Source organism: Terrapene carolina, unplaced genomic scaffold, assembly GCF_002925995.2.
Source record: "Terrapene carolina triunguis isolate 2854851 unplaced genomic scaffold, T_m_triunguis-2.0 Scaffold558, whole genome shotgun sequence".
Taxonomy (NCBI): Eukaryota; Metazoa; Chordata; order Testudines; family Emydidae; genus Terrapene; species Terrapene triunguis.
This window is the reverse complement of record NW_020664909.1, coordinates 6,869,438-6,890,876: the sequence shown is the minus strand read 5'-3', so window position 1 is coordinate 6,890,876 and position 21,439 is coordinate 6,869,438. Positions and strand designations below refer to the sequence as shown.

At 39.7% G+C, this 21,439-nt stretch overlaps 1 protein-coding gene across 1 annotated transcript in view; it reads left to right on the top strand.

Moving 5' to 3' along the window:
• MORC1 (MORC family CW-type zinc finger 1) overlaps positions 1-21,439 on the top strand; it is a 95,289-nt gene that overhangs the window by 25,074 nt on the left and 48,776 nt on the right. The window contains exons 10-15 of the mRNA XM_026659047.1: positions 7,190-7,269; positions 8,558-8,631; positions 9,837-9,910; positions 13,221-13,364; positions 14,174-14,328; positions 20,149-20,277. Coding sequence (XP_026514832.1) covers positions 7,190-7,269; positions 8,558-8,631; positions 9,837-9,910; positions 13,221-13,364; positions 14,174-14,328; positions 20,149-20,277 — 656 coding nt within the window. The remainder of the gene's footprint in view (positions 1-7,189; positions 7,270-8,557; positions 8,632-9,836; positions 9,911-13,220; positions 13,365-14,173; positions 14,329-20,148; positions 20,278-21,439) is intronic.

Sequence of the window (21,439 nt, the reverse complement as noted above, 5' to 3'; positions counted from 1 at the left end):
AGAGTGCAAGGGGCATCTTGTAAAAATATTTGCTAAGTTAGAAAAGGATATCAAAGGGGTGCGAAGATGAGTGGCTTGGGATGAATGTAGACCAAAGTATTAAGGGGAATAGTAGGAAACAAGCTGACATGTAACCCAGTGGAATCATTCAGTTTCTATCCTAAACTGTTGTGTAATGTTGCTGTGTGGTGTTTCATAATTGCCACATTACATCTGAGAGGTGGCTGCCTGTCAAGTGGCGTGTCAGATAATCCTTTTGTGTAGTTTATCAAGTTAAATTGGAAAATACTCTGGGTTAAACGTGATTATAGAATTGTAAAGTCACTAATCTGTGGGCCTGGATGTAACTTGTAGCAGCAGATACCCCATTGTAGGTAAGCAAACTATTGTTCTATAACTTCCCCCACCCCGCCAAGTCAGTGCTCAAGGGGGAGAGGCTGCTTGTCAGAATCCTGCTGGCATGTCTCAATATATGCCACTTTGTGACTGAAGCTTAGCATAACTTCAATGTTCATGTTCTTGCAGTAGCGTAATAGTCCTCATATCAAGCTAAGTGTTAAAATCAATTTTGCAGCACCAAAAATATCATTCCTTCTGAAAATAACTGCTGTGAATATCCCAATAATTGTAGAAGTGTGTGCTCTAGGTGAAATATTCACTCTTTCAATCACTTTCAATATCTGTTCTATTTTAATCTCCTATGTGTTTTGCTCACTCAATTTGTGTGGCCCTCTTTATCTGATCACTGTTGAATATTGAGCCTGTTATCCTGGTTCTCAGTTATTTTTAATGGACTGTTTTGAGACTTTCTTCTATGTTGAGTACAAAGTGTCAGTTTCCTTTAACATATTGTATCTGCTCTTGTTCACTTTTCCAGTGAAATGAGAATCCTTTCAGCCCTTACGTTGTACTGTCATATTTTAACAATTTGTGCCAAATTGAGAACTTGATGTTAGAATGTAATGAGTTCTTCAGGATTCCTTATTATAGATCCATCTTTCAACAAGGAGTCCCCTCCCCCCCAAAACCGCAAAATTAGTCTCTGCCACCACCTTCCCCTCTCCCTTCCCAACATAATTTTTGCTTCCTCAGTTTGACTGGCTTTAAGTAGAAGTCAAGGAAAGCTGCTTGGGTAATTCCAGAAAATGCTGACTCTGTAGTCCATATATTGGTCCTATATCCTTTCTCAGTAGTAGAGATGGAGAGGGAGCAAGCATATCAAGCACATTGGCCAGCTTGGAGTGGTGCAAATGGAGCCTTAATCCAGTCTGGAAGCAACGGAGGCCTTGCCTCAGTCCTCTGCTGCTAATTCCTTGTTGCTTTATACTTAGTGCCCAACTTAGAGAGAACAAAAATAAAGTGCTACAGAAGTGCTATGGTGGGAGAGAACAGAATATAGGTGATCCAGAAGCTTGGTCTCACACCTCTCCTGAGGTAGACATCACTTCTTTTCAGGCTGCCTCATTGCCAATCGGCTTTCCCCAAATGTGGACACCCAATGTCTGACTTTCCATTCTGATGAGGTTCCTTGGAAGGAGCTGTTGCTCCACTCTAGCTCAGAACTATGTTCTGACAGCTTCTTGTGCTCTCCAGGACAACTCATTTCTTTCTATGGCATTTCATCTGTCACCCAACAATCTGGGAAGACAGGCTTTTGATCAGGCCAGGTCTGTGGCCTCACAAACTTGTGTGGGGAATAACTGTGGCTACATTTCATCTTGGTGTTTTCTGTATAAGGGTTTTTGTTCTCTGCCAGTGAGAAGTGGCTTCTGTAATTTTCTCACCATTGGGTGCTTTGTATGGGACTACACCCTATATAGTTCATTTTCCCCTCATGCATTTCTGCCTGGTAACTTCTGCTTCCTGCCAGTCATTATTATGGATGGAATTGCCTGTGTTCTATAGTACAATAATGAATCCTGTAGCTGGTGGGACACATGCATTTTTATGTCATGGGTTAACAGTTTACACATCTGATCCCTTGCTTTCACTTGATCCACAGAACTCTTGAAGGAAAGCCAGGTCAGACAAGGGCACAGGCTCTTCTTACAGTTAATCGTTGGCTCATATATTTGTCTCCTTGACTTCCATGAGCTTATGGAAACTTCCACTTCAATAACCACATTCCCTTCACACCCCCAGCCATGTAACCTCTCTGTTTGCTGATACCCCTGACTACGCATTTATTTTTTCTGTACAAGATTGTTTCCATTTACCTCTCAGATATTATTCCTACAGTTTTCAGTGAACTTCATATTAACTAACCTTTCCTCTTCAGTCTTTGTCATGAAATCGCAGATGATGACATTAAGGGGGTGCAAATTGTCAGTTTGCTTCAAGACCTTTGAAAATGCTCCATCAAAATCACAACAGCTAAAATATCATGCTGAATTGAACATTGTGCATTCAAAACTTGGCTTACAGAGCAACTGACAGTCTCTGTTAGAGGCCATACTGCCAGAAACATATTTGTATTAATTTATAACTCTGCCACATGGGCACTTACAGGTTGCTATATTAAATATGATAAGTTCACCACCACTATTAATACTGGTTGGTACATTTGATAGTAGTTCTGGATGTTCCTGTGTCGGAGAGTGAGAACTGACAAAAACAATTATGTAACAATATTTTCTGTTGCTCTTTCCTCAATCCACTCAGATTTTCTACTAATTTTTTTTCACTAGGAAATAAGTTATGGGGACTAGTTATGTCCCTTGTGATTTTTTTCTTCCTCCTTGTTTCAGTAGATGGAGCTATAACATCTGACTCTAATTTTCCCTTGTACAGGAGCTAAGAGGAAGAAGTATAGCAAACACAATGCCCTAAAGAAGAGCTCTGTGTAGCTCAAAAGTTTCTCTCTCAACAACAGAAGTTGGGCCAATAAAAGATATTACCTCACCCACCTTGGCTCCTTAAACACAATGCTTAATAATTTTCTCCCTTGGAACTGGAGGCTTATGGTCCATCCTATATTTTAGCTTACTAACTTCTTAAAGTCAATATTAATGTTATCGCATACATTTATACTGCAAGATACCGGAAGCTGACTCTGCCTCTATTAATTTTAAATGTCTTCAGTATGTAATATATCATTATGATTTCTCATTATCATACCTGTGAAAGGATAGTCAACAGACTTTCTGGCTGGGCTGGCAAATGTTCATGAACCTCTTGAAACAATAGTAAAAGGGCTACGTCTATTATTTTGAGGACGCCTCACCACAGATTATGTACAAATGATAAGAGAAACATTGAACACAATATTACATTAAACTTACCAGTGCAACATTTAGTACCAAGTAACTTACATAATTGTTTTTTTCCAGTATGGAAATTTCTCATTGTTTTTGCAAGGCATTTCCATAGAAATCTCAAGTCCTTTGGTCAGTCTATTAATTGGAAAAAACAATCGGTTTCTTTCTGTTTCTAACTTTTAAAACCTAGATGCCGTGTTCTTGGATGATTTCTCTCCCGAACACAATAGAATAGTTACCCTCTTGGTTCATCTCTCTGATATCACACTAAGTACAAGATAAATCTTTGCAAGACTGTTTTATATTATTATTCTTAAATAGTACTTTCATCCACGGATTTCAGATCAGTTCCAAAACACATGAATACTTAACTTCAAACTTGGTATTAGGAAGAAGTGTTCAAATGAAACATCATTTAGTTTACTAATTTTCATTGTGTAGCTAGATTTTCATTTAAATGCTTATTGTTTAGATCAGATTCTTCAAGGTAATTAGGAAGTCATGAAATCCACCCTCCAATTGTTTTTTTGTACTTCAGTATAATAACAAATCCAGTGACAGTTACTGGTTTCCATATTCATAGGTAGCTTATGCTTCATGTTGTTTAAATAGCATAAATTGACCGTGTAGACTAGAAAGTGCTGTTACATAAATACACTCTTCTGGTTATTTTCACAGAATCATTAGTTAAAGACAACCTCGGGCTTGTCTACACTATGGGCACTGCAGTGGCATGGCTATAGTGCAGTGGCGCCATAATGTAGACACTTTCTACAGTAACACAAAGGATTTTTCCACTGCTGTAGCTGGTCCCCCTCCCCGAACAGTGATAGGTTGACAGAAGCATTCTTCCATCGACCTAGTTGTGTCTACATTGAGGGAGCGGGGTAGGTATGCATAGCTACAACATGGATTGTCACACCTTGAGCCCCCCAGCTATTCAACCTAAATTTTAAGTGTACACCAGGTCTTAGTAATGAGACTAATTCACTTTTCAGATGTTGGCAGCATCGTTTGAGTGTATCCCAGCATGATAAATCATATTTAAGAACCCTTTTCCATTTCAGTTTTATCTGGAAAAAAATGCTTCCTGTATTAGCAATTAGTAGTCTATCCTAATTTCAAACTAATGCTTGAGATCACAATATTGCTGCATTTAAAAAAACAAAAACAAAACAACTCTAGTTCCATCTCTTATATGCAACATTGTCATAATGACATTTCTTTTCATCTTAGTTTCCTCCATTGAGCACTTTGGCTGCAATCAAAAGGACTGCAAGGCACTAAAATATTAATCTGCATCACAAACATTAAATTTACAAACTTGTTTGTACACTTTTGGTTATAGGCCATTCTTTAATTGAAATTAGAGTAATTAAAGTGATTTTACTGAGGATAGTAAAAAACATGCATGTAAATAGGTGGCATTGTGTAAAAAGTAATTGATTTTAAATATGCTGTTCCCTGACTTTTTAAAATCTGATACTTTATATATACAATTGCATGTGGAATACTTTTCACTTGAAGTACAAATTCCTTTTATGGATGATGATAAGCAGATAAGGTCAAATCCTGCTGGTTGGTTACTACAGTTAACTTGAGTGATGCTATGTATATGAGTAAGGTGAGCAGTCAATTGCTCCAATGGCTTGATATAATTGTGTTGGTATGCAGTAAACTATGACATTTTGGAATTCACCCAGGCCAGTAAGGGGTTGGGTCACCGTCTTTTTTTGTAACCCAGGGTATCTGGTGGTTATGCAGTGTTGGTCCAGAGCTCTGACACCAACAGGCTGGTAGCAGCCCACAAGCCTCACCCTAGCTTTGCCCTGCCTGGTTGCTCATTGCAGACTGACCTGAGTGTCCGTCCAGCCCGGAAATCACCCTACTGCTGGGACCAGTGCCTTTCCCTGGACTCTCACAGAGAAAGTGTTAAGTTCGCTGCCTCTGAGAGACAGTGAAACACTCCAACCTGTCAGCTTTCTAGAAGCACACACTTTACTGACTTTACACAGCTCTGGTGGTTTTTAATGAAAGCAAAATGAGTTTATTAACAAAAGAACGTGGATTAAGTGATACACAGTAAAAGGGATAAAGGTAGCAAATCTAAAATCTAAACAATCTAGAAAGATACAGTCTCTGTTCCAGATCATTTCTCTCATCCACAATCTCGTGTTTCACTGGGATGCAGGAGCCATGTTAATTCTCTGTGTCTAGAGTTCAGGATCAGGATAACCTCGGCTGATGCAGCTTGATGTCTTTGTTTACTGCTAATATGTAAATTGAAGTAAACCCACATTCCTTTGTCTAGGACACGCCTGTTTATCACCTTTACCTAGGCTTAGCTGTCTGGTCTTAAATATGTTCTAGTAACATCATACAGAGGCAATTCATAATGTCACATATAATGTTAACACACGTGCATTTTACAATGATATTAATAACCAGTGTGTTATTAGCTTTCATATGATACCTTACACAATGCCTTTTGGATAAATACCATGACAACAGAGTGTTGGATGTAGTGAGTTAGCTGGGTCTGATGAGAGATAATGTATCCAAAGCCACTGTGCTTTAAGGGCTATGTCTATGTTGCAGTTAAAAACCCTTGGCTGGCCCGTGCCAGCTGACTCAGGCTCAAGGAGCTCAGACTGCAGGGCTGTTTAGTTGCAGTGCAGACTTCTAGGCTCAGTCTGCAGCCTGACCTCTGGGAAACTGCCACCTCACGGGATCTCAGAGCCCAGGCTCCAACCTGAGCTCAGAAATATATACTGCAATTAAACAGCCCTGCGAGCCCAAGTCAGCTAGCACAGGCCAGCCCCAGATGTCTAACTGCAGTGTAGACACACCCCCTACAGTCACATAAAGACATCATAGATATTCTGGATGCAGACGTGAAATTTTTCCTTTAGTCACTAAATGTGGGCAAACTACGGGTCGCAGGCCACATCCAACTGCGGGAGCCTCCTGCACGGCCCCTGAGCTCCTGGCCCAGGAGGCTCGCCCCCGGCCCCTCCCCGCTGTTTCCCCTCCCCCGCAGCCTCAGCTCGCCCCGCCACTGGCGCAATGCTCTGGGTGGCAAGGCTGCGAGCTCCTGTGGCAGCGCAGCTGCAGAGCCCGGGCCTGACCCGATGCTCTGTGCTGCGCAGTGGCGTGGCTGTCTGTCCTGCTGCTCTGGGCAGCGTGGCTGTAGTGTCGCCAACCATCGGTGCTCCAGGCAGCACGGTAAGGGGGCAGGGAGCAGTGGAGGGGGGTTGGATAGAGGACAGAGGAGTTCGGGGTGGTGGTCAGGGGGCAGGGGTGTGGATAGGGGTCGGGGCTGTCAGAGGGTGGGGTACAGGGGGGTTGAATGGGGGCAGGGGTCCCGGGGGGGGCAATCAGGACAGAGCGGGGGGTTGGATGGGGCGGCGGGGTGCTGTCAGGGAACGGGGGGGTTGGATGGGGCAGGAGTCCTGGGGGAGGGGGCATCAGGGGGCGAGAAGCGGGGAGGGGTCGGATAGGGGGCAGGGGCTGGGCCACTCCTGGCTGTTTGCGGAGGCACAGCCTCCCCTAACCGGCCCTCCATACAATGTTGGAAACCCGATGTGGTCCTCAGGCCAAAAAGTTTGCCTGCCCCTGTTTTAGTGCCATGAATTTCAGAAGTGCATCAGTCAGTCTTTGTTTTGAAAATAATATTACAAAGGTGAGATGAAGTTAGAGGTTCTAAATTACTTCTGGGAGGTAGTCTATCTACAACTTGTTTAGCACTTATTAGCATATACAGAGTGGCAGGTTTGTGGCAGACCTTGTTGGCATTGGCCTCTGAGAAGGTAAATTAATCCAAAGGTAATGTGCATTATAACATGTACTGCATAACATTGTTTGCTCCTGTGACTGCTCTGATGTGTGTTGAAAATGCAGTTTGTAATGATTTTACCATTCTGTCTTAACAGAATGTACCCATACATCACGTCATCATTTAAAGGCACTGCGATGAAAGAAATAAAGAAGGCAGAAGTGGATGTGAAGATTGGTATGCAATATTCTGAATTGGCTATTTTTATTGAACTATCACTTTGCTTTTTATTTCAAAATTGTGGCTTAATTATGCTAGTAGTGAAACTCTTTTGTGAATAGAAATCAATAACACTTTTGTAGCACTTCATATTTTTGATATGCTCAGAAATATTAGCTAAACTCCCATAACTGCTCTGTTGCGGTTAAAATATAAAATACAGAAAAAAGCATAGTCACAAATTGCCTTGCAAGGTAGGATGGGGAGCTTTAATTCAAGAAAGCAAGGAATCTAAAGAAAAGTAGCGATCCTCCTCCTAAATCCAAGGTCATACTGACATGGTGTGGGGACTCTATCATGGGAAGCAGTGACTCTGAAAAAGATTTTGGGAGTCATGAGGGGATAATTAGCTGATCGTGAGCTCCCAGTGCGATGCGATGGCCAGAAGTGTTAATGCAATCCTTGGACTAATTAGGAGGAGTACAGAGGTTGTTTTACCTCTGTGTTTGGCACTGGTGCCACTGCTGTTGGAACACTGTGTCCAGTTCTGATGCCCACAATTCAAGAAGGATGTTGATAAATTGGAGAGGGTTCAGAGTGGAGCCATGAGAATGATTAAAGGATTAGATAATATGCTTTATAGTGATAAACTCAAGGAGCTCAATCTATTTTAGCTAACAAAAAGAAGGTTAAGAAGTGAATGGATTACAGTCTATAAGTACCTAAAAGGGGAGCAAATATTTAATAATGGGCTCTTCGATCTAGCAGAGAAAGGTATAACACAATCTGGCAGCTGGAAGTTGAAACTAGACAAATTCAGATTGGAAAAAAGGCATAACTTTTAATCAGTGAGTGTTATTAACCCTTGGAACAATTTACCAAAGGTCGTGGTGGATTCTCCATTGCTGAGAATTTTTAAATCAAGATTGGATGTTTTTTTCTAGAAGATATGCTTTAGAAATTATTTTGGTGAGGTTCTCTGGTCTGTTTTCTTCAGGAGGTCAGTCTTGATGATCAGAATGGTCCCTTCTGTAAATCTAAATTAGTGACTAAGTATGTTAGTACCTCAGGAGGTGCTCACGTGCTGCAGTCTCAGTCATTCGCTAAGTGCCCTTTATTCCCACAGATTCCAATAAAACAGAGGATGCTCAGCACCTCACAAATGCATAATCTGAGATTTAAAACATTTAACAGTTCCAGGTCATCATGGTGTTTACCCAGTAAATGTTCTCTTTTTCTGTAGCGCCAGTATTTCATAATGTCTCTAAGCTGTACTTTAAGTAATTGCTTTGCCTATGTTTTCTAGCTGAACAAGCTGTAAAAGAAGCTAAGTGCCAATTAAAGCATTTAGAAGAATCTCTTCTGCATGAGGTCAATGAGGTACTGTAGCAATGATAGTATTTCTTAAGCATATTCAGAAATATTGCTTGTTGTAGCTCCACAGCAACCCATGTTTACTGGCCACAGGTGTCAGTGTGGAAAATGAACAGTGGTAGCTTTTTTGGAAAGGTACCTAATTTCTTTTTAATGTAATTTTTCTAAAAGATAGTCTAGAAACAGTTGTAATGGCAGGTTTTTTAATATTATTAGCTTACCAGTAATATTAAACACCAGGGAGGATAACCAGAACTACATTTCTATCAGTTACATGTGTACTATTATTGAGGATTTTTACAAAGATTAAGTGCCTAGTCGCACTGATCTTGGATTCAATTACATTTTCAAGAAAATATTTTAAGAAGCTTCCCTCCCCCTCTTGGTTGCCTTTAAATGTGATAATGATAGTGCTTATGTATGGAGATATTGTATTCATAAAACTGTAATAATAATGCCCCCCCATTGGTCCGCCAACCTTCTGTCCCCATGCATGCATGTAGACTTGAATTGTTCATGATTTGCCTGCGAAATGCTGAAGACAAGGCTTGCTGTTAGTAGAAGGGCATACGTCACTTGCAAAACGTGAAATTGTGGGAGATGGAAGGAGAAGCAAGTGTGGTGATTAATTCTCAAAATCTATTTTAAGGGTCCATCACCTACAACGTAACTTCTGCTCTCCATTCAAAAATATTGTAATGATTGTTTCTTTCTCTTATAGCGTGTCACTGAAATCAGTGTTGGTTCTGTTTTGACTGGTCAGAACCACCAATAGTTTTTCTCCTGTGTCATACCCTGCCGTTGTAAATCATTGACGGCTCTAACTTACACTTCATGCCACGGGTATTTGGGTGCAAAGTGAAACAGACCAGAATCATTGAAGTTTCATTCTGTGGCCTCAGATGTATATAAATGGAGGAATAGAGTTAATTAAAACCTACTGCCTTCTGCTCCATTCCTTGGGGTATTGTGCTCTGAACAGCAGAGTGAAAATATAATACTGATTCTAATATATCTCGATTTAATCTCCAGTACACTAACTGTGTCTGGCAGTATCTGGGTTGGTAGCAGACTAGTGACAGGCTTGGAAGTAGGGTGGGCTCCAGAATATTCACTTTCTCAGAATGGGAAGCAGCTTGGGGGAAAAAAAGTAGGGTATTAATTGATGCTAAAATAACTTGTTTTACTGCTCTTTCCCCTAAATGGAAAAGTCTGCTCAGCTTGTATTACAGGATTCTCTAGAAAATGCAAAAAGAATGTGTGAGAAGCTGGAGGAGAAACAAAGGCAAGATGTGAGACTATTTAACCAGTGTTTCATAAAAAGTGGTTGTGTACTGTATGTTGTAAATAGTGATTTGATCCAGAGTCTGATATTTAAATAGTGCTTTCTCAAGTTGCAGCTGTTTGTCATTTCAAGGTGCTTTTCAATTACTTTGGATGCTCCAATCCTTTACCCTTTTCTGGAAAAAAATTTAATCCTTGTAATTTTTTGGTTAAAATCTTTTAGAATGAAATTATTTTTATCTATTTAGACACTTGGGTTATGTTTCCTCCCATACACCAGGTGAAACAAATATTGTTTATAATTGTTTATAATATGGTTACAAAAATTTGAAAAGCTCAAATGCTGGCTCTCTGATGTTGAGACATTGGTGAAAAATCAACCCTAGGTTCATTGTGACAAATCTAAGCAGTGTTACACAAGACATTTTGAAAGGCCTACCTTGCAGCATGGCAATTCAGTTAGGAATAGGAGTGTGCTAGAGACCTAGGGCCATTGATCCTGCATAAAAACAAGTATTTTTAGGAGTCTGCTTCTGTCACACCCTGACAGTATTTTAAGTTGTGCTTGAGCCTACAACACCCATCTGTTGGCTAGATTAGAGTCAACTGCTTCTTTTTCTAGTTAATATCCACAAACAGCAGTTCAGATCAAACACCCTCTCTTCAGGGAAAAAGTGAGATTTGTGGTCCCTCCATTTGGGTCCTTTTGGGCAGCCAGGAAACCCAGAGGCTGGATTATATTTTGTTTACCAGATCCTCTTCAGCATGGGTCCAAAGGGTGCCCAAAATTTTTCCACGAGGAAATGATTATTCTGTATCGTATAGGTTGACATTTCAGTCTCCTCCTCAACAAGGCTACAGCATAGAATCTTCTTTTAGAGCATGCAGTAGCTGCTTGTCTCTATTTTTAAGACTTGCAAAACAGATTACAATTGAACAGAATGTAAGACACCTCCTCCACATACAGGCATATTTGTCAGACAAGGAGTACAACAGAAGGAAACAGAGATTTTACTTCAGTGTCCAAAGAAGCTGACGATTATAGGCCTGTATTACCAAGGTTGAACGATATAAAGTAATGTCCATCTTCAGGCTGATATCCATAAGGTCATACATTCAAGTAGTCAACTGAAGGCATTCCCCTGTTTACAGGATCTGAGAAACACATACTTGCACTTAACTGGGGTTTTGTTTGGCTTTGGAGCCACTTACATAAGCATGTTGCTTCATTATAACGCTACTTAACACAATGGATTGATATTAGGTGAGGTGGATGTCTCACCCATTTCCCCATACCCTGACTTCTAGAAAATAGGAAGCTTTCCTTCTTCATTGTCTGCCCGCCTGGCTGTTGGGAAATTATTTGCCCTCTTTATTCTTACCCAGCTACTATCAAGGATGCAGGTCTTCCCCTTTTTACTCCTGTCTTCTGTTTTTTTCTTATTAGACTCTGTGCTTATTGCCTAGCATGGCAGTACAAATGGAGTGCTAATCAGATGCCCAGACTTTGCAAGAGCAACTTGTGGGCTGAGACCAATTAACATGGAGATTGTAAAATCTTCTTGGGTTTGGCAATCCATACCAACCATCTAATGACCCATGGATATGTCCATATATAATCTATAAAGTGGTGAAATTGGGTTCAAACCTTGCTCAGAAGAGTAATCTCTTGCAGGTGGATTGTCTGGTGTGTAGGGATGATAACAAACTAACAGTGGGTAGATTCCTATTTCATTGGGCTATCATTCCTTTGCTCCCCACAAAACCCTTCACAGTATAGCTAGACAGTTTCCCTCCGTGCACTCTGTCAACAGAAACTTTTAAGGGAGTATGAGGAGAGAGCAGCTATTGCAAAGAACACACTACTTCAGTCAGTGCAGCAGAAAATGTCTTTGGATATTTTGCTTTTATCCTGCAGGACAAGTAATTCTATCACATTTGCCTCTTTGCTTCATGGCTTTAAATCTGTTTGGTAATACCTCCTCTGAACACTGCATCATAATGATGTGATGCCCAGAGTAATTTAAGACTTCCTGGGAATGACCCAAGAATTTTGGAATGGATAGCAACTCTGAAAAAAAAAGTTTATAGGTTCCTAGTTTCCAAGGCCACAAGGGACCATTGTGATCATCCAGTCTGACCTCTTCTATAATACAGACCATAGAACTTCCACAAAATCATTTCTGTTTGAACTAAAGCATATCTTTCAGAAAAAAACATCCAATCTTTAGCTATTGAGGAGTAGGGTGTAGAACTGCCTCTTTAGGTAATAGCGAACACATTCTTGCTTATGTGATGCCTCACTTCAAGAAAGGCCACTACTATCATTTACCGAAAGTAAAATCCTCACTTCCTGGCATCTGAAGGTCACCTGTAGTACATGGGCTTCGTGTAGTCCTTTAACTGGATAATGCTACATTTTCTAATGTTACTGGCAGATGCAGCATACAAGTAGTGATTACATGATGGTGCTTACCTAGGAGTTCTCATACCAATTTTAATACTTTCCATTCCTCAAGCCTACCCCCCAAAATGTGGTTCATGTTAGTTGAAGCTCCTTGTTCATGATTAGTTTCTTTGACTCTGGTAGCTCCTTGCAGAAAGTCCTACAAAGCCAAAGGGCACTTTAACCCTCCATTCTCCACTAGTTGAATGGGAGGAAACATGAAGTGTATGGAATGATACAAGTCAACTCTGAGAACAAAACTGGCTAATTTTTGTGTTGCTTACTAATGGATGATGGTTACAGTATGCCTAATTTAAAAAAAAAAAAATCTATCAGCCAGAAACTTTTTGATATGAAAACAAGTGCCAATTTGGTAAGGCGTTTTTCCTCTACAAGTGCAACGAAAGAATGTCTTTAGCTGTTCTCATATTGATAAACATGAAAATCTTCATAGCAATGGCTTTCAGTCTTAATTTGCAGGTTAACAGCCAATGCTGTCTTTGTTAATGTCAAGCTGCCAACGTGCTACTTGGCTTGTGTTTGATTTTAAACAGGAATTTTCTGTTTTCAAAAATGGATGAATGTGATCTGCCTCTGATCCATTTCCAGTATACAGAAGTCTGTCCCATCAGTTTGAAAACCCAAGAATCATGTTAGCCTTTAAAAGTTTGGATGTTTTTGTGGTCGATACTACTTTTTTATCATTTATATTTCTGGCTAAAGTGAACTGTCCAATCTCTGTATCTCCTAAACCAGATTAACAGTGGCTATTAAACTGGTAACAGTAAGTAAAATTAAATTAAATTATAAAACTGTAAAAGGAAATTTATAAAAGAAAACTTCTTATTGATTTTACATTGCTTAGAGAATTGAGGAGGCCAAAGAAGCTCAATTTAATATTTGGAATAAACATAGAAAACAGAAGTCAAAATGGAATGTTCATCTATAACAACAGTCGCTTGGTCAGAATGTATGAGAAAGTGGGACCACATCTTAAACAGGGGTCTCGGTAAGCTTTCTTTATTATTTATTTATTATTATTTATTTAGGGTTTAAAACTTTGTTTTAAAATGCAGGTATTATGAATACCAGCAGGAGTCTTAAATCCATAATCCCACCTGAAAGAGGTTATTTCCTTTCCAAGCATATGCACAACATGGATTATTTATATATTTTTGAGTGTTATATACATGCGTTAAGGGAAGAATAAATCATTCAAAATATAGTTCTGCAGTTCTCAAAGTAATTTTTTAGAGTAACTCACTATTGTTGAATTTTTTATTGCAACTTGAGAGTTCTTGAGTTCTCAGTTTCTCTGAGTTTTTACCTGCATGTAAGTGTTGCTCTTTTTATATCCTCCAAATCCTGGTGTCTGTTCCTTTCCCTATCCTGCCACTTCTGACATGTCCTCACATTTTAGAACATAATATTTTTGAGATTTATTTCATGTATTCATTTGAAATGAAGTAATTTAAATATAATTCTGCACATGACTATGATCAGACAGGATGCTAGTCTCCATTTTCTATTAGAATAATATTACTTAATTTCATAGAATATCAGGGTTGGAAGGGACCTCAGGAGATCATCTAGTCCAACCCCCTGCTAAAAGCAGTACCAATCCCCAATTAAATCATCCAACCAATTTTTGCCCCATATCCCTAAGTGGCCCCCTCAAAGGTTGAGCTCACAACCCTGGATTTAGCAGGCCAATGCTCAAACCACTGAGCTATCACTGAGTCAAGGGCAGCTGCAAACAAAACAGATGACTTGTTCTTTGAACTTGGATCAAAATGCTTTGAACTGATGTTATTTCAGTTTCAGCAGTGGTGCAGTTGGAATGGTGGATGTGCCCTTAGAAGTCATGGAGCCAACACACAATAAGCAGGCCTTTGTCAATGTTAAAGAATATAACCACTTGCTGACATCCATGGAGCATTATCTGATCCAGTACTGGAAGGACATTGGAATAAGTAAATCTTTATTGTTTAGCCTGGCTTGTTTTATATAGCTATTAAAAAAAAAATCTGTGTCAAACTGTTAATTCATCAAATACAGCCGATAAATTGGAAGTTAGTGTGACGGGTTCGGTCACAGATACCCCCCTTGGGACTGCTACCTGATGTGCTGAGACTACCTCTGAGCCCATTTTCCCTGCCAGCTTGGGACTTCATAACCCTGTCTTGTTGAGCCAGACACGCTAGCCTACTGCAACACAGACCAAGGTCTGAACCACGTCCCCCAAAGCTGCAGGCTTTAACTGAAAACCACTTAGCAGGTACTCCTGTCTCCAGCACCCAGATACCCAGTTCCCAATGGGGTCCAAACCCCAAATAAATCCATTTTACTCTGTATAAAGCTTATACAGGGTAAACTCATAAATTGTCAGCCCTCTATAACACCTGATAGAGAGAGATGCACAGCTGTTTGCTCCCCCAGGTATCGATTACTTACTCTGGGTTAATTAATAAGCCAAAAGTGATGTTATTAAGTATAAAAAGTATGATTTAAGTGGTTCCAAGTAATAACAGACAGAACAAAGTAAGTTACCAAGCAAAATAAAACAAAAATGCGCAAGTTTAAGCCTAATACAGTAGGAAGCTGAATACAGATAAAATCTTACCCTCAGAGATGTTCCAATAAGCTTCTTTCACAGACTGGACTCCTTCCTACTCAGGGCCCAATCTTTTCCCCGGTACAGTTCTTGTTAGTTTCAGCAGCCATCTTAGGTGAAAAGCAGGGGATTTCACATGACTGCAGCCCCCTTTTTTCTGTTCCACCCCCTTTTATAGCTTTGGCACAAGGCGGGAATCTTTTGTCTCTCTATAGGTCCTTACCCCTCCTTCTAAATGGAAAAGCACCAGGTTTAAGATGGATTCCAGTACCAGGTGACATGGTCACATGTCCTGAGAGACCCCCAAGCCTTCATTCTTCCTGGCCTGACTCACAGGAAGGCTTGCAAGTAAACAGAGCCATCTACAGTCAATTGTCCTGGTTAATGGGAGCTATCAAGATTCCAAACCACCATTAATGGCTCACACTTTGCATAATTACAATAGGACCTCAGAATTATATTTCATATTTCTAGTTTCAGATACAAGAATGATGCATTCATACAAATAGGATGAACACACTCAGTAGATTATAAGCTTTGTAATGATACCTTACAAGAGCAAGAGACCTTTTGCATGAAGCATATTCCAGTTACATTATATTCACACTCATTAGCATATTTTTATAAAATCATGTGGAGTGCAACGTCACAGTTGGATCAGATTATAGCTTTTAAGAACAGCCACCTGAGGGAGTCAGTGTGGACCAGACACCGTACCAGTTGCAATTCTTAGAGGCATGCTGCGCGCAGAAAATAGAGGCAGAGAGATTACTAACTATTCAACTGTTGCTGCCTCTGGGAACGCACACAGGAGCAAAGGTTGCACGTAAAGTACTTTGATATGAAGTTGAGATGGAGGTGCTATAACAATGCATGCTACCTTTTCAAATGCTAATCCTAGGATCTGGTGACAATCCCATGTGGGTCAACCAGTTGAGTTCAATTTGTGTAAAGCAAGAAGCCCTAGAGCCAGGATGATAAAGGGTAAACCCAAATGGGTATCTAGCTGTAAGAGTCAAAAGTACAGCTGGAGGAATCCTAACATGCAACCTGAATTTGCTCTTTCCCAGTAGCCACAGGATGAAGACAAAGGAAACCAGGTGCAAGTTTTCTTAGCAGTGAAATCAAGCAAGCATTTTGGTTCATCTAGTAAGGAATTGGAAGTACAGGCAAATGTTACATCTATTCATTTTTTAGTAAAATCTATTCTACATGTATTTACAAATTAGATGTGACCCTTGCTGTGTCCCAGTTCAAACAACGTTGTTTTAACGAATGCTGTAATCTGCTTTTTGTATAATTATTCATTATTTTCAGTGTGCACTAGAAAACTTCTACAGTGTGAAAAATGCACAGAGCTCCTGCATCACATCTTGGTTTTGAAAATAATCAGATAATTTTGGGTAGCTTTCTTGTCTTATAAATAAAAGATGCAATATCACTATTTGTTTAATTCAGATCCATAGTAGTACTTGGAATAATTGTGCTCTAGTTTGAATGAAATTATGGCTTTTAAAAAAATCTACGCATGATTTCGTCCATTAAAAAATAATGTGCCTTTCTGTCTAATGCAGAGAAGTTTGGTAGCTCAAGATGTCCAGTTTCACCTGGCTACACTTATTTCCAAGCCCAGCTCCCCATCCCACACTGTCCCCATATGCAAGATTTTAGGCTGTCACAGTGGGCTTTGTGCTTTTTGTTTCTTTGTTGTAATATAAACATTTAAAAAAGAGCAGGAGATGTGGACATGTTCTGTAAAAGATCTTCCCTTCCTCCTGAAATATTCAAGTCCTTTTTGGCTAGTGTGCATATCTATAAAAGCCCCCGAATGTTGCAAGTATGTCAATTAACCAATGGATATGTACCAGTAGCATTAGCTCCCCACATATCTGCTTCCTTTGGGACAAGTGTAGCCTCCATCCAGCCTTGGACAAGTGTGCCTTCCTTTATACATGATTGATCCGCCAGTATTGCTCTGTATGAAAGAAAGCACAAGAAACACATCTACACAGGCAGTTAATAGAGGGTCTTTTCTCTCTTCCTAGAAAAAAAGTGGTAGAGTGCTTTTAAACTCCAGTGTATGAGAAACTGCTCCTGAAACCTTAAAAGGGATATGTATGTAGTTCCTTACTTACTTTTGAAGATGGCTAGGGAGAAGGAGAAGTTAGTTGAAGTAAACAATTACGCGCTTGCATGGATGGGAGCAGTGAACAGGGTTTCCTGTAGTGCTGCATATCCTTATGCACCATAAGCTATATTGATGCTCTGCTTCCAATTAGCTTTAATGTAGGAGACGTTGTTTAGACGTTAGTAAACTACCCATTTTAACTTTTGGAGCAACTTTGTCTTTTCGGACCTTGGCTCCAAATATGTCTCTATGACGTACTCAACCAATCCACCTCAGGATGTCTGTGCGTAGAGTCCTTTCTTTCAGTGCAGGTCTGAGAATCAGCCATCCAATTGGTCTTGGTTACTATTATTTAATATTGGTGGATAGCGCAGGTGTGCATGGCACTTGATGGAGAACAACATATTAAAAGATATGTTATGGTGGCAGGAAAAATGAATGGAGCAGAGAAGGAGAAAAATCTTACACGAAACAAGATAGAGGTGGCTTGTTTTGCAAACCACTAACGTGTTTTTGGTTTTTTTAAGTAAGTCGATATTAGAAAGTTAGCATTGGATCACATTTGGTGAATGCATATGGAGGGGATGGATGTGATGGAATAGTGTTTGTTAGGCTCTGTCAAATATAAAACAAAGCAGAGTCCCTGCCTTTGAAGGTATTTGAAGGAGGGGAGAGAGTGCAAGGCTCTCGGTACCAGATGCTTGAAGCTGCCCATGGAGATGTTTGAGGGAGAAGGAAACTAAGGGAGGCATGAATTGAAGCAGAATTGGTAGATCAGAAGGCCCAAGTGGGGCTTTACTTAAAGCAGACTGACTTGAGGCAGAGGGTGCAATCCGTGACCTTTCCTTCCTACTTTCTCCCACAACTTTCACTGACAGCAGCACACGTTTTTATTGACTTTAACAATTCTTCCCACTCCAAGCACTCTGCCTATGGTACCCAAGTGAAGTTGTGGCTTTGTCAACTTCTTAGAGCTAGAAATGTTTTGAAAGAAATACAAAGTAATTACTGCCCTGCTCTTGGATGCTACATTTACCATGAGAGACTGGAACTGATTAACTCTGTTGGCTGTAGTTATGTGCTTAAACAAGCTAGTGGTTTGGATCCAATATTTTTTGCTGTTTATAAAATAAGTTCTTAAAGTTTAATCCTTTAGAGCCTAATTTGCAGTTACATGCTTAGTCTCATTGAAGTAAATGTGGGAATAGGGGGCACAACATATGAACCTCAATGTAATAAGCAAGGTCCGCAAAGAGTAATGTATCTGACAGAATAAGTTTATCAAAGTAACTGATCAAAATTAAAAAATTACAACAATTCACACAGCTTTTCTGCCAGGTGTTTATGAGCAAAATAATTGTTCTTTCCAGTTAGTCTGTACGTAGAGTCATAGAGTTTAGGCAGGGACTACCAGATCATCTAGTCTGACCTCCTGTGTGATATTCCTAGATAATCCTGTCAAGTGACCCGCACACACATGCTGCAGAATCTGACCTGGGGGAAAAGTCCTTCCCCCTCATATGGCGATCAGTTAGACCCTGAGCATGTGAGCAAGACCCAGTTAGCCAAGTACCTGAAAGAGCCCTCTCAGAGTCTTGGCTCTCCCCATCCAATGGCCCATCTCCAGCCATGCCCATCCCTGACACCTCAGAGGAAGGAGATAAAAAACAAAACAGAATACACTGCAATGGGTACATCTCTTCCTGACTGCTGCCAGTGGCTGGCTGAAGCCCTGGAGTATAAGATTTTTATGAATATAAGACATAAAGCAGAAGTGAGCCCCACAGCTGCTGAGCCCTGCCCTGCCCCCTACTATCACATCATGCTTACATTAGTTCCCTCTTTTGCTGATTATGATGGTGTATCCCTAGTATATACTGTTGGCTCTCTGGGAGTGCGGTCTAGTGCTTGGATGAGAAAACAGTTGTTGAACACCTCTGGATTCTGTTTCTAGTCTGCCACTGACTTCATGTGACCTGGAGCAAGCCACCGAAACTTGGGACAAAATTTTCAAACCCAGGTGCCTTAAGTTAAGCTCCTAAATCTGTCTTTAGGCCTTCAAAGTAGAATTTACAAAAGTACCTAAGTGACTTATAAGCACAAACACCATTAACTTTAAATGGTGACACTGCCCTAAAATAATTTAAGCACTCTTTTAAATTCTACATGGAAGGCTTAAATACCGATTTAGGAGTCTAATAGTTTAGACACCCATGTTTTAAAACTTTGGCCTCTGTGCCTTCATTGTCCTGTCTAAGTTGAGGATAGGAATACGTTCTACCTCGGAGGTCTTGTAATAATTTAACTAAAATATATTAGAAAATACTTCCCATGTCACTGGAGCTTTGAGTGAAAGGGGGGGAGTGTTCCACAAATATACGTTAATGTTGATTTTTATTTTTTTTGTCTTCAGTTTTGTTTTGTTTTTTTGGTGGCTTAAAAATGTGTGAGGACAAAGCTTCTTTTGTGGAGCCAATCACCATTAAAAAGTTAAAGATTGAAAATTACTGCTTATATCTGCAATGCACTGGATAACTACAAACATACCTAGTCTCTGTCTTAAATGTTTGTGAATTGGAATTTCACAGTAGTCTTTAGCTTATAATGGATTTGAGCTGATAGAAAGGCATTTGAAAGGTGACCCACTGGTCTCTCTGTGTATTACTACCTCATTCTGTATAGAAACTGTAATATTTACATAGTGCTATGTATCTTCAAAGTACTTCACAAACATGGACTAATCATCCCCACTCCTCATATAATGTAAGTATATATTTGACTGATAGGGACACAGAAGGGGATGTGACTTATTCCAAGACCACGAGAGTGTCCATTTCTAAACCCACATGAATGTTTAGGATCCCATCTTTCAGTCCTGTTTCCAGACCACATCTTGTTCCCACTACCTTCATGCTCGCTTGCAACTTCTCTTAAAAGCTACTGGTCCCCCATTTGCAAAGCACATTCTTTAACTAACATCTGTAGTTTATATATAAACTTATTCTTCTGCTACTGAATATTGTATCTATATAAATATATATTCTTCTTTAGGTCAGAAAGGAGTAACTTCATTCTGGAATGCGTTTGGATATCTAAGTGACAAATGGCAGGAGAAACCCTCAGATGCAATTCAGTATAAGAGAAGACGTGCAGTGGAAATTCCTGCCCTGGTTCAGTGTGGTGAGTTTATATAATTGGATACATAAAAGGAGAAATAAGGAGAGGATTTAATAGGATAATAAAAAAGAAAGGCCTTTAAATTGTAACACCTTAATCCCAGCTTTCCCCAGCATTTGACACTGTATACTGCTGTTTTCATGTGCTTCTTCCTTCAGAAGATCTTCTCATAGCCCCTATGTTTCATTTTCCATCTACCCCTTAAAAAAAACCATTCACAGCTATTTTTTTATAACTGCATGTTCCACTTCTGTATGTTTCATCGCATCATATTTAAAGGCTGCCAACAAACTGCTGTTTTAATATGCTCCATAGTGAAAGGGTTATTGGTGAAGGACCGCAGAATTGGAGCACAGCTTTGACTTTTAATTGATAGTTATCCATTGTTTAAAATTAATTTGCCAAACTTCTTTTACAAATTGTCCTTACATAACATGTTTTTGTGCGAAGCTGTTTCATTCTTTCCCAGCAATGTGCCTCTCTGCCATGCCAGGTTGGGTTTGTTATTGCTCTCTATCAGGACAGGATCAAACCTCAAACTGGGCAGTTTTTATTTGATTTGGGTTTTTCTCAGTTTCTGTTAATTTGTTTCTTGCTTTTTACAACATTAGCTTTGTAAAGACACCTTGCTTTTTTAACTTTTGAATTATTGTCTGAGCTTCCCACTTCCTATGGCAAAATCTGAGTTTACAGATGGCTTGCTATGCCTCTGGTATCCTAGTATGAAATTGATCTCACATTTCAATTGATCACAGTATAATTAAATATTACAGGGCTTTGTTATCCTACTAAGTAGCTTTGAGCTCCTGTTCCTGCAGTTCTGAGTCAGAAGTTTAATAAAAGGCTTTTTCATGAAAAAGCCCAGTAAGTAAATTCTCCCACATCAGTGTCACAGAAATAAAGTGTTCCCTACATTAAGTTGTCTGCTCCCAGAAGGGAAACGGTTAATCATAACACTGTGAGCACAGACTATGATGTTTAAATTGGCTCTTGAATTTATAGCATATGAGAAAAATTTAAATTTTTATTTCAGAAACACCAGTTAAAACTTTTGTCAAGTAAAAAACATGGATGGAAAACATTGTTTTTAAATTACTCATTAGGGTACTCTGTACATTTAAGATTCTGAAGCTATTCTAGTGTCACAAAAACTTGAACCAGTATG